The sequence below is a fragment of the Ochotona princeps genome, chromosome 33 (genome assembly GCF_030435755.1).
Source record: "Ochotona princeps isolate mOchPri1 chromosome 33, mOchPri1.hap1, whole genome shotgun sequence".
Lineage (NCBI taxonomy): Eukaryota > Metazoa > Chordata > Mammalia > Lagomorpha > Ochotonidae > Ochotona > Ochotona princeps.
The window spans coordinates 6,150,403-6,161,512 of record NC_080864.1 but is presented as its reverse complement, the minus strand read 5'-3'; the positions used below and the strand labels follow the sequence as shown (position 1 = coordinate 6,161,512).

The window sequence follows — 11,110 nt, the reverse complement described above, 5'->3', positions numbered from 1 at the left end:
TGGGGTCCCCTGGAGGAGAGGAGCTGAGGGCAGGGTGCCCTGGGGGTAGGCAACTGGTGGAAGCTTGAGAAGCGCCCCTCCACTGCTTGGGGGTCTTTCACTAAGAAGCCACCGCAAGTCGTCAGCTGCAACACCCCCCCTGTCCCCACCCAGCCATCCATGACCCTGACCCAGCTCCCTGCATCCCAAGGAACTTTTCCCATGTGTTTCATGGTTGTGGCATAAACTCGGCCATCCACAGCTCTGGATCAGACACCCAAGGGAAGATGGTTGGCTTTTCCAGAAGTTTCCATGGCTGACCTCACCCACCCCCCCCACTCTCTCCTGTCCCTGTCTGCCCTCATCACTTCCTACTCTGGCAGCGAGGTGGCAGCAAAACACAGCGTGGTTCCTGGGACCCTGGGAATTCACCGGGCCAGCCTCCAGGTGTGGGTGAGAGCCTTAGTTCTAGAATGTTCTAGAATGTTCTAGAATGTTAGTTCTAGAATCTCCAGATTTTGCTTTATCATGGCGCTTTCTCCTGCGCATTCTTCAGTCCACTACCTCAATCCATCTCTCTCTCTTTAGAGAATCTTCCATTCGTTGGCTCATTCCCCCAAGTGGTCACAACAGCTACAGCTGGGCCAGGCTGAAGCCAGGAGCCAGGAGCTCCATCTGGGTCTCCCACACGGTTGGCAGAGACCTACCCATCCCTGGATACCGATGAACACTCATATATAATTGTATGTTAATGAAAAATTAAATATGGCTGCCGTCCCAGCTGCTCTACTTCCCATCCAGCTCCCCATTAATGGCCTGGGAAAGCAGCAGAGGACGGACCAAGTGCTTGGGTCCCTGTCACCCCTGTGGGAGACCTGGTTGGAGCTCCTGGCTTCAGCCTGGCTCAGTTCTGGTTGTTGTGGCCATTTGGGGGAGTGTGAGCCAGAAGAGGAAAGATCTCTGTCTCTCCCCCTCTCTCTCTCTGAAACTACCTTTCAAATAAATCAAACAAGAAAATCTATGTTATATATATATATATATATATATATATATATATATATATATATATATATATATATATATAGCAGGGTCCCAAGGCTTTGCGCCATCCTTGACTGCTTTCCCTGGCCACAAGCAGGGAGCTGGATGGGAAGTGGAGCTGCCGGGATTAGAACCGGCGCCCCTATGGGATCCTGGTGATTTCAAGGCAAGGACTTTAGCCACTAGGCCAGCGCACTGGGTCCTGAAGTCCTATCTTGTGCCATGGTCACCAACTCCTCTCCTTGTCTCTGTTCCACTGAAATGGGGATGGGGTCCCACTCCCCCCCTCCTAGGGCTGTCATTGCAATATCAGAGATCTCTGGACCCCAGTCTTTCCCACCCCCATCCCCTCCCCACATCTGCTGCTCCGTGAAAACTCGCCTTATCAACCACGGGTGGACGTGACCGTTACTTCCTGTCCTTCTGGGTTATCTGACTCAACTCCTGGCTTCCTGTTCTCCCGCTCCTGAACATCAGCCTTCCTTGAGCACGAAGATACCCTCACCCCCTCACCCCCTCACCCCCTCACCCCCTCACCCCCTCACCCCCTCACCCCCTCACCCCCTCACCCCCTCACCCTGGGTATCTTGCTGGGGGATGGCGAAGAGCAGAAGTGGCTTTTTTGTGACACCTGCCTAGACATTCGCTCGGCACTGGACATTTTCATGCACTTTGTTTACGCCAAAATCAGCCACAGAAACTGAAAGTCAAGTAAAGAAAACAAACTCTCCCTAGAGCTTCCAGCAGGAGCCTGGTCCTGGCCACAGCCCGATTTCACCCTCGGTGGAAGACCCTGGGAAAAACTCGCTCAGCCTCCCATCCAGTCCCACTGTCAGGAAGCCTGCCAGCTGGTGCAAGGGGAGGGGCTCCGGCCACTGCCGGAGTCCTCAGGCCCCAGAAAAGGGGGGTGGTGTCTGTGCTCTGTCCTGTGGTGCGGAAGGCTCAGATCCGACTGGGCACCCTGCCCTGGGCGCTGGGCTGCTTGCCCGGTCCTGCTGCACCTGCTGCTGACCGCCCACCATGCCGCAGAAGCCGCCTCTGTCTAGGGCGCCACCCCGTGGCCACAAGACACTGCACGGAGTGGGATCCTGCAGAGGCCACCTACAAGACTCCCTGGCTTAGAGCAGGCTACACCTCCCATCGCAGCAAGTGTCAGGGGCACCCAAGGGTTAGGGGGTCCCTGGAGTGATCAGAAGCCACTCCCAGGTCGCTAACCAGCATCTGGCAGGGCAGCTAAGCAGAGCCACGAGTCTGGGTCATGTTCTCAAATGTTTAATGCTGTTTCCTCAAACGGCGAGGGGTGGAGGGTGGGGGAAAGCCGGGACACCGAACAGCTCCACCTGATATGGTGGGCTGCAAGAGAGGAAGGGGTAGACCCCAGGAGTCAGGGAGTGAAGAGATTTTGGAGTGGGGGAGATGCAGATCGGGGGAGGTCTTATGCTGCAGATCCAATCTCAGGATACAAGCACTGGACAGGGCTGGGCTGGGCTGGGCCGGATCGGACTGGGCTGGGCTTGGCTGGGCAAGGTAGTTTAGAAAAAAGAATCTTGGACAGTGGGTGTCTGGAGCCGGGCTGGTGACGCAACGCCTGGCATCCCAAGGAGCAGGGTCAGCAGCTGCTACGCCTCTTTTCACAAATCCAATGATCCCTCTCATTCCTGCAGGGGGCGTCGTTCCACAGCCCCGAGTCCAGCATCATGACGCAGTCTTCCTCCCTCCTGGAGTCGTTGGGTTCCCCAGTGTTCCAGTAGCTGCAAGGGATCCGGTGAACCGAGGCTGTGAGAGGCGGTGAGGGTTGGAGGGAGGCTCCCGGTGATGGTGGCCGCGACAGGTGCATCTGGGCTCCAGCTTAGGCTCTCAGAACGCATCTGGACACGCCCTGCCCTCTAACAACCTGCTCCCTTCCAGGAACCCACCTTCCCACACCTTGGAACCCAACCTCAAGTCGAGAAGTCCCCGAAACCAGTGCCGCTGGAAGCGAACCCGGCCCCCTCCACAAATCTCACCAAGGTAATCTGTCCTTACCTGAAACCCATGGTGAGCCCATCCACCCACTGGTAGCGTTCAACCCTGCCCAGCCGGCGCACGGCGCGCAGGCCCAGCCAGTAGCCATGATCGCGTTGTATATTGCGATTTAGGAAGCCCTAGCAGGAAACGGGGAGCTGAGGCCGGAAACCCCACCTTTCCACTCCCCTCTACCCATTCACGGGCCTGTCCCTCCCACCCTTGTGTCCATATGGGCCACACCCATCGTGTGACAGCCCCCCAACACACACCCATGCTTGGCCCTCTCAAACAGGCCCCGGGTTTCCCCCGCACCTGCTCCTCCAGGCTTCCAATCACCACCAGGTGTGCACTGGCAAGCGCACATTGCTGCTGCGCCTCCTGCCACGAAGCCTTTTTCTCTGAGAAAAAGTAGCAGGAACCCTCGAAGACGCGCCACGATTCCGGACACGGCTCGCAGGAGCCTGTGGGGAGGAGGGTGGGCGCGGGTCGCTAGTTGCTCCAGATGTGGGGATCCAGGTGGGGTCCCCTCGGGCAGCCCCTCCCCTCCCCTGCCTCCGGCACACCGTTCTGGGACTGCACATTCTGCAGGGCGCGGTACAGCTCATTGCGGATGTCCTCACGGTCCCGGTTTGCTTTAGCCGCGTCCTGGGTCACTGTGGAATCAGGGGGGTGGAATCGAGCCATGCAGGCAGGGTCTTGGGGGTGGGTGGCTGGCCTAGCAGGGGAGCCACAGGCTGGGATGCCCCCCTCCCCCCGTGGGAGGGACCACATTTGAGTTTCCCCTTTGGCTCCTGCTTCCGGCTCCCTGCTAATGTTCCCCCCCACCCTGGGAGGCAACAGGTGAAGGCTCCAACAGGTGGGTCCCTGGCATCTCCTTGGGAGAGTTGGATGGTTTTCCCGGGTGCTGATTGCAGCCCATGCCCAACCCTGGCTGTTATGGGCACCAGCAGGTGGGACATCTCTGTCTCCACAACAAACACATAAGGAACAGGTGTTTGATTTGCTACTTGGGCTGGAACATTCCATAGTAGCGTCTGGGTTTGAGTCCTGGCTCAGGCGATAACTCAAGCCCTTGGGTCCCTGCCACTGAGTCGTCCCATGTCCCATCCCCTCCTCTCCCAGGTTTCATCCCGACGCGGTTCCATCTCTGTAGTATTTGGGGCAGTAAATCAGCAGGTGGCTCTTTCTGTCTCCAAATAAAAACAGGCATTTCGAGCCCCAGACTGTCATAACCAGCTAAGTAAGGGCCAGATGTGGCGGGAGGGATGGCCCAGGCCAGAATCCACCAGATGGACCGGGCAGGGCTAGGGGCTTGATCAGGTCTCAGAGGATAAGGAAGCCCCTCACCGCTGGTGGTCAGTTCCTTCAAGGAGTTCTCTTGTTGCAACAACTTGGTCTGCGTGGCCGCCAGCTCCCTGAGTGCGCTCTGCAGCTGTCCTTGGACTGTCTCGCCTACAAAGCACCAGGAAGGGCGAGGAGCAGCAGGTGGAGGAGGAGGGCCAAAGCAGGGAGCCGGACTTCTGAGACCAGCGTGCCCCGGGGCCCCACCTGCCTGCCGCAAGCCCCGCCCCACAAACTTCACCCCTCCAAGCCCCAGCAGCGCGCCCTCCTTCCCCACCTCGCTCACTCACAGCAGCTCTGACAGGTTCCAACATCCTTCTTCAAGGTGCCCAGTGCCACCCCGTGCTTGGAAGCTGCAACGACCCCCCGCCCCACGAGCATGCTGGGTCAGCCGCTGCAGGGACACCCCTCCCCGCCCTGAGGACCTTGGGGTCCCCACGCACTCGCCATCCTCTCGCTCTCCGCCCCCCCGGCACTGGCCTCTTAGCACGCACCATTTGCGCTCAGTTCTTCCAGTTCGTGGAACAGCTCTTCCCGCTGAGTGGAAGCTACGGGAAAGGTTTCTGTAGGGGGCGTCCGGGAAGTGCCGACCCCAGAACCCCTTCCAACACACCGCATCGTGGAGTGAGGGCACGCTCCTTCCCCACCCATCACTGCCCTGTCTCGGAACACGCGGATAGAGGCACGAGCTGGGGGCACGCACACCGGCGCGCGAGGTCCTCCACTGGCGCGCACACGCTCAGGTGCACGCAGAGCATGGAAGCCGGACCAGTACACCCCACCTCTTCTCCCGACAGGGGCTCACTCACCATGGGACAGGAAAACACTCAGAATCAGCGCCCATAAGACCGTGCCCGCCAGGACAGCCAAAGCTAAGAAGAAAGCTCTGGACTTCCAGTGTCCTGGAAGAATACAGATGGATTCCTAGGTCCCTCGTCCAATACCCTCCCCAGCGTCCCGACCCCTCACCTCCAACCCAGGACCGAACCCTGGGCACTGGGATTCCCAACAGGCTTCAGAGAGGTTAAGACACCCGCCTGGGGTACCACAGCCACTGCGGGAGGCAGGTGTAGCGCCCCGCCCCTTCCCCCATCGAACCGGGGCATGGTGGTAGTGGGGGACACCCAAGGTGAAGATTTTTACCTCCAGGGCCATCACCCCATTTCATGTATCCGAAGGACTCCATGGCAGCGCAAGGACCCAGCGCGGAGCCCAGATCTTAATTTAGCCCCTACTCTGCCTTGCCCCACCCATTCTCCCTTCCTTCCTATTTCCTTAGCCTAATTCTCGGTAATGGGAGCTGACCAACCACAACACGAGGGGTGGGTGGGAAGGGGGGAGGCCCCTGCTGGGCTAGGAGGGAGTCAGGTGGCAGGCTTAGCCACCCTGTCCTGGGAGACACAGCTACCCGCTCCCCCTCACCCCACCAACCCAACCCCACCCCAGGACTGGTACTGGGCCCTGCTTTGGGGAACGTGGTCCTTAGGGCTGACTTCTGACACCTGCTGTCCCTTTGGGCGTGGCTTCCCTTCTTAAACGTCCCAGAAGCTGCCTGGCATGGATTGGACCACAGAAGACCTTGAACTTTGTGGCCGATTGAGGAGTGACGGCAGGTGCCATGGGCTGGGTGAACGTGTGTGTGTGGGGGGGAATGCAATGGAAAGAGTCAACGGAGGGAGGTGTGGGAAGATGCTGAGACCCTTGTAGAATTTGTCTATCATGCCTCTTCCCCGTAGTGGATGACTCCAAACTCCCAGGTAGGACATGCTGGGCTGAGTTCTGTTTTGATCTGGAAGCCCGGGCTACGTGAGCAAGCGTAATGAGCCATTTTATTGCCACTGGGCGCGATGAGTCAAACACTAATCATTGTTGCCTGCATCCCATGTGGGCGCGGGTTCTAATCCCGGCAGCTCCACTTCCCATCCAGCTCCCTGCTTGTGGCCTGGGAAAGCAATCAAGGATGGCTCAAAGCCTTGGGACCCTGCACCCGCGTGGGAGACCCAGAGGAAGTTACTGGCTCCTGGCTTCGGATTGGCAGAGCACTGGCCGTTGCGCTCACTTGGGGAATAAACCATCGGATGGAAGATCTTCCTCTCTGTCTCTCCTTTTCTCTGTATATCTGACTTTGTAATAAAAACCAATAAACCTTTTTTAAAAATCAGATATGCAGAGAGGAGGAGAGACAGAGAGGAAAGATCCTCTATCCGCTGATTCACTCCCCAAGTGGCCGCAACGACTGGAGCTGAGCCAATCTGAAGCCAGGAGCCCAAGGCTCCCAATGCTCCCAAGGCTTTGGGCCGTCCTCCACTGCTTTCCCAGGCCACAGGCAGGGAGCTGGATGGGAAGTGGAGCTGCTGGGATTGGAACCAACGCCCCTATGGGATCCCAGCGGTGGATGCAAGGCTATTACCACGAAGCCCAGAGAATTTCAAAGTGGGGGACAGGAGGGGAGGGTCAGTGAGGAGGACTAGACAAGTTCAAGGTCGTTAGGGTGAAGTCCGAAGGAGTGAATCCTGGTGGCTTTGTAAGGAGAGGGAAAAACCAGAGGACACACACATGTGTTACATACGTGTGCTTCACATGTGTCTCACTCCACACTTTTCTGTGCTGCCTTGCTGAGTTCTCCCAGCTCCGAACCAGCAACAGTTGCTGGCCCTTAACCTTGAACTCCCTAGTAAACCGTCTAAGGCGGGCAGGTGGCTGTCAGCCTGGTGTGTGTGGGTGTGCGACAGAGTAAAATTGAGCCAAACTTGCTTGCTTTGTTTCAGAGCGTTCATGCCTGGTCAGCTTTCATTGTTTAGCAGAAAACACATGACTTGATCCATTTTTTTTAAGTCCAGTAAATGCAGAACTGGGACATGAACAAGGCCAGTCACCTGCTGGGATATTGACCAAGTTTTAACCCTCTGGTTTGCGATAGCAAAGGGAATGTAAGGAAAGTTTCTCCCACCATTCCCGGAGTGAGTCTCGGGCCTCAGAGACCACGCTGCCAGCCCAGGGTGGGGTAGCAACCACTTGGTTTTAGGAAGATAAGAGCTGCCTTGTGCTGGGTGTGAAGTCCACAGACCCGGTGGGTGGAGGATAGGAGGAGACTTCGCCCAAAGCATTGGGTGAAAGTTGATTTTTGTTTGCTTGAGTTTTCATCCCACCCTTCTGATGTTGCTTTCCAACTATCCGGGACCCTTTATTTAGTCGAAAGGCGGAGCAGGAGAGAGATAGAAAGATCGTCCATCTACTGGCTCACTCTACAAATAGAAGCCCTGACGCCTGGGGCTGGGCTGGGCTGAAGCCAATAGCCTGAAACGCCACCCAGGTCCCCTACGTGGGTGGCAGGGACCCACGGGAGTTTAGCTGTCTCTGCTTTTTCCCAGGTTCTTCAGCAGGGAGCTGAGTGGGACTCAAAGTCTATTGTGGTATGCATCTATCCCAAGCAGCGGCTTAACCCACTGTGCCACAACTCCCACTCCTCCTCCTGTTTATCATTATCATCCTTATTATCAGAAAGGCACAACTATAGAGGGAAGGAAAGACAGAGAGGAAGATCTTCTGTCCATTGGTTCACTCCCCAAGTGGTCGCAAATGGCTGGAGCTGAGCCAATTCGAAGCCAGGAGCCAGAAGCTTCTTCCAGGTCTCCCACACAAGTATAGGGTCCCAAAGCTTTGGGCCGTCCTCTGCTGCGTTCCCAGGCCACAAGCAGGGAGCTGGATAGGAAGTGGAGCTGCCGGGATTAGAACCGGCGCCCGTATGGGATGTGGGTGCTTGAAAGATAAGGATTTAGTCACTGAGCCATTGCGCCAGGCCCTGTAGAAAAAAACTTCTAGAAATTGATGCCAACACAAAGGATAAGAAAAAACACATGTTTGCCCTGAAATGAAGGTGACAAGCAAGCCAGGGATGGAACAGCATCCCACAGGGGCACCAGTTCGAGTTCCAGTGGCTCCGTTTCCCATCCAGCTCCCTGCTGATGCGCCTGGGAAAACAGAGCAAGGTGGTTCAAGTGCTTGGGTTCCTGCACCCATGTGGGAGACCCGGCTGGAGCTCCTGGCTCCTGGTTTCAGACTGAACAGCCTCTGGCTGTTGTGGCTACCTGGGGGAATTGTACCAGCATGTGGAAGATCTCCCAATCTCTCTCTCTTTTCTCTCTCTCTCTCCCTCTCTCTGTCTCTCTCTCTCTCTCTCCTCTCACAGCAGATGCCAGTAGCTGACTGAGCAGAAGAGCTTGACGTTGGGCCACAACTTTCTGGCAGGCCACACCCTGAGAAGCACTTACTAAGAAGAAATGAGAAAGTGAACATTGTATCATCTTTGCAGTCTCGTTGAAGGAGTTGGGTAGAAGGGATGCGTCAGCCCTTGTCGGGAGGGAAGGGAGGGAGCCATGTAGGAGACCACAGAGGGTGGGGAGGGGTGTTCCTGCAGCGGACAGCCTGGACGGCACAGACACTTTTGGTTAGAGAAGAGAAGGCACCCAGGCTCCGTGCTCCAGCCCTGGCGTAAGATAAGGCAGCGGCCAGCGCGGTGGCATAGCAAGGTAATCCTCTACCTGCTGTGCTCACATCCCATATGGGGCCTAGTTGCATCCCAGATGCTCCACTTCCCATCCAGCTCCCTGCTTGTGGCCTGGGAAAGCAGTGGAGGACGGCCCAAAGCCTTGGGACCCTGCATACACATGGGAGACCCGGAAGAAGCTCCTGGTGTCAAATTGCCTCAGCTCCGGCCTTTCAAAAAATATATATCTTTTAAAATGAAGAAATATTTTTTTGAAAGGCAAGGGAGATGGGAAGGGGGTTGCTATGATGTAATCCTGTCCGTGGTGCCACCTTGGAAGCACAGACCACCAGTCCGGCATCCAGAACTTGCCAGGGAAAGCGAAATCCCAGCTATGACACGGGTCATACCATAGTCCACCTCTAGCTTTTTCAGCGCAGGAATATGGGACCCCCCGTGGAGAGGTGAGAAGAGTGAGGAGGCTGTGATGGGTCAGACTGATTCCGGAAGGTCTGGGAAAGCTTCCCGGAGGAGGTGGCGAGCTGGGTGGGAGAGAGAAGGCTCCCCACAACGTGGCATCAGGACACACAAGGCTTGGGCAGCTTTACAGAAGCTGGAAATGATTTTGACAGGTGAGGGCTGGGGAGCCTCTCCTGGGGCTAGATCACCCCAGAGATGTGGAGGAACATTGCAGGAGTGCTCCCACTAAGACTCAAGTTGGAATTCGTTTCCCAAGGGCAGGTGTCCGGCCTAGTGGTTAAGATGTCCAGGTGCCCAAAGTTCAAGTTCCATTTTTTTTAAAGATCTATTTGTTTTTATTACAAAGCCAGATATACAGAGAGGAGGAGAGATAGAGAGGAAGCTCTTCCGTCCAATGATTCACTCCCCAAGTGAGTGCAATGGCCGGTGCTGTGCCGAACCCGAAGCCAGGAGCCAGGAGCCAGGAACTTCCTCCGGGTCTCCCACATGGGTGCAGGGTCCCAAAGCATTGGGCTGTTCTCAACTGCTTTCCCAGGCCACAAGCAGGGAGCTGGATGGGAAGTGGAGCTGCCGGGATTAGAACCAGCGTCCATATGGGATCCCGGCACTTTCAAGGTGAGGACTTTAGCCGCTAGGCCAGCGCCACCGGGCCCTCAAGTTCCATTTTTGCTCTCAATTCCAGCTCAGACGCCTGGAGGCCCATGTGTCTACGCTCCTCCTACTCACATCGGAGACCCTGATGGAGTTCCAGGCTCCTGGCATTGGCTTCAGCCCAGCACCAACTGCTGGGAGCATTGGGCGCTTCAGTCAGTGGAAGGGAGCTCTGTGTGCGTGCATGTATTCTTCTCAACTAAATAAAAATGAATCAACATGAGAGAAGGTGTTCGCTATCCCAAGGGATGCTGTGGACAGATGACCAAGCCTTCACAAGGTCATTGGGTCTCAGGGCTCCGCACGGACGGACCGACCGAGGAGCCTGGCTGAGTGCATTTGGCTCTCCCAGGAGACAGCAGGATCCCCAGCCGCTCACTGGCTGCATAATCCCAAGAATGCACAGTTTAATTCTGTTGGTTTTAGAATAGTTTCTTCCTTTGCCAAATTCGGGTGATGCTTTGTTTGTTTGTTTGTTTACAATTTTTTTATTATCTTATCATTTTTTAAAGATTTACTGATTTGTAATGTAAAGTCAGACATACAGAGAGGAGGAGAGACAGAGCGGAAGATCTTCCGTCTGATGATCCACTCCCCAAGTGACCTGGAGGAAGCTCTTGGCTCCTGGCTTCGGATCGGTGCAGCACCGACCATTGCACTCACTTGGGGAGTGAATCATCGGACGGAAGATCTTCCTCTCTGATTCTTCTCTCTGTATATCTGACTTTGCAATAAAATAAATAAATAAATCTCTTTTTTTAAATGATTTTTTATTATTATTGGAAAGCCGGATATACAGAGAGGAGGCGAGACAGAGAGGAAGATCTTCCATCCGATGTTTCATTCCCCAAGTGAGCCGCAACGGGCCGGTGAGTGCCGATCCGAAGCCGGGAACCGGGAACCAGGAACCTCTTCCGGGTCTCCCACGCGGGTGCAGGGTCCCAAAGCTTTGGGCCGTCCTCGACTGCTTTCCCAGGCCACAAGCAGGGAGCTGGATGGGAAGTGGAGCTGCCAGGATTAGAACCGGCGCCCATATGGGATCCCGGTGCGTTCAAGGTGAGGACTTTAGCCGCTAGGCCATGCCGCCGGGCCCATAAGTAAATAAAACTTGAAAATTTAAAAATG

General features: G+C 55.9%; 1 protein-coding gene across 1 annotated transcript; it reads right to left on the bottom strand.

The window, feature by feature from the left end:
* Positions 1–2,589: 2,589 nt before the first annotated feature.
* Positions 2,590–5,585, bottom strand: CLEC4G (C-type lectin domain family 4 member G). Its single transcript, XM_058657943.1, has 9 exons — positions 5,512–5,585; positions 5,178–5,270; positions 4,863–4,916; positions 4,659–4,721; positions 4,375–4,479; positions 3,591–3,680; positions 3,340–3,488; positions 3,046–3,164; positions 2,590–2,771 (listed from the first exon to the last, which is right to left on the bottom strand). Exons 1-9 carry the CDS (start codon positions 5,552–5,554, stop codon positions 2,630–2,632), a joined length of 858 nt encoding a protein of 285 aa, XP_058513926.1. The 5' UTR covers positions 5,555–5,585; the 3' UTR covers positions 2,590–2,629.
* Positions 5,586–11,110: the final 5,525 nt, after the last annotated feature.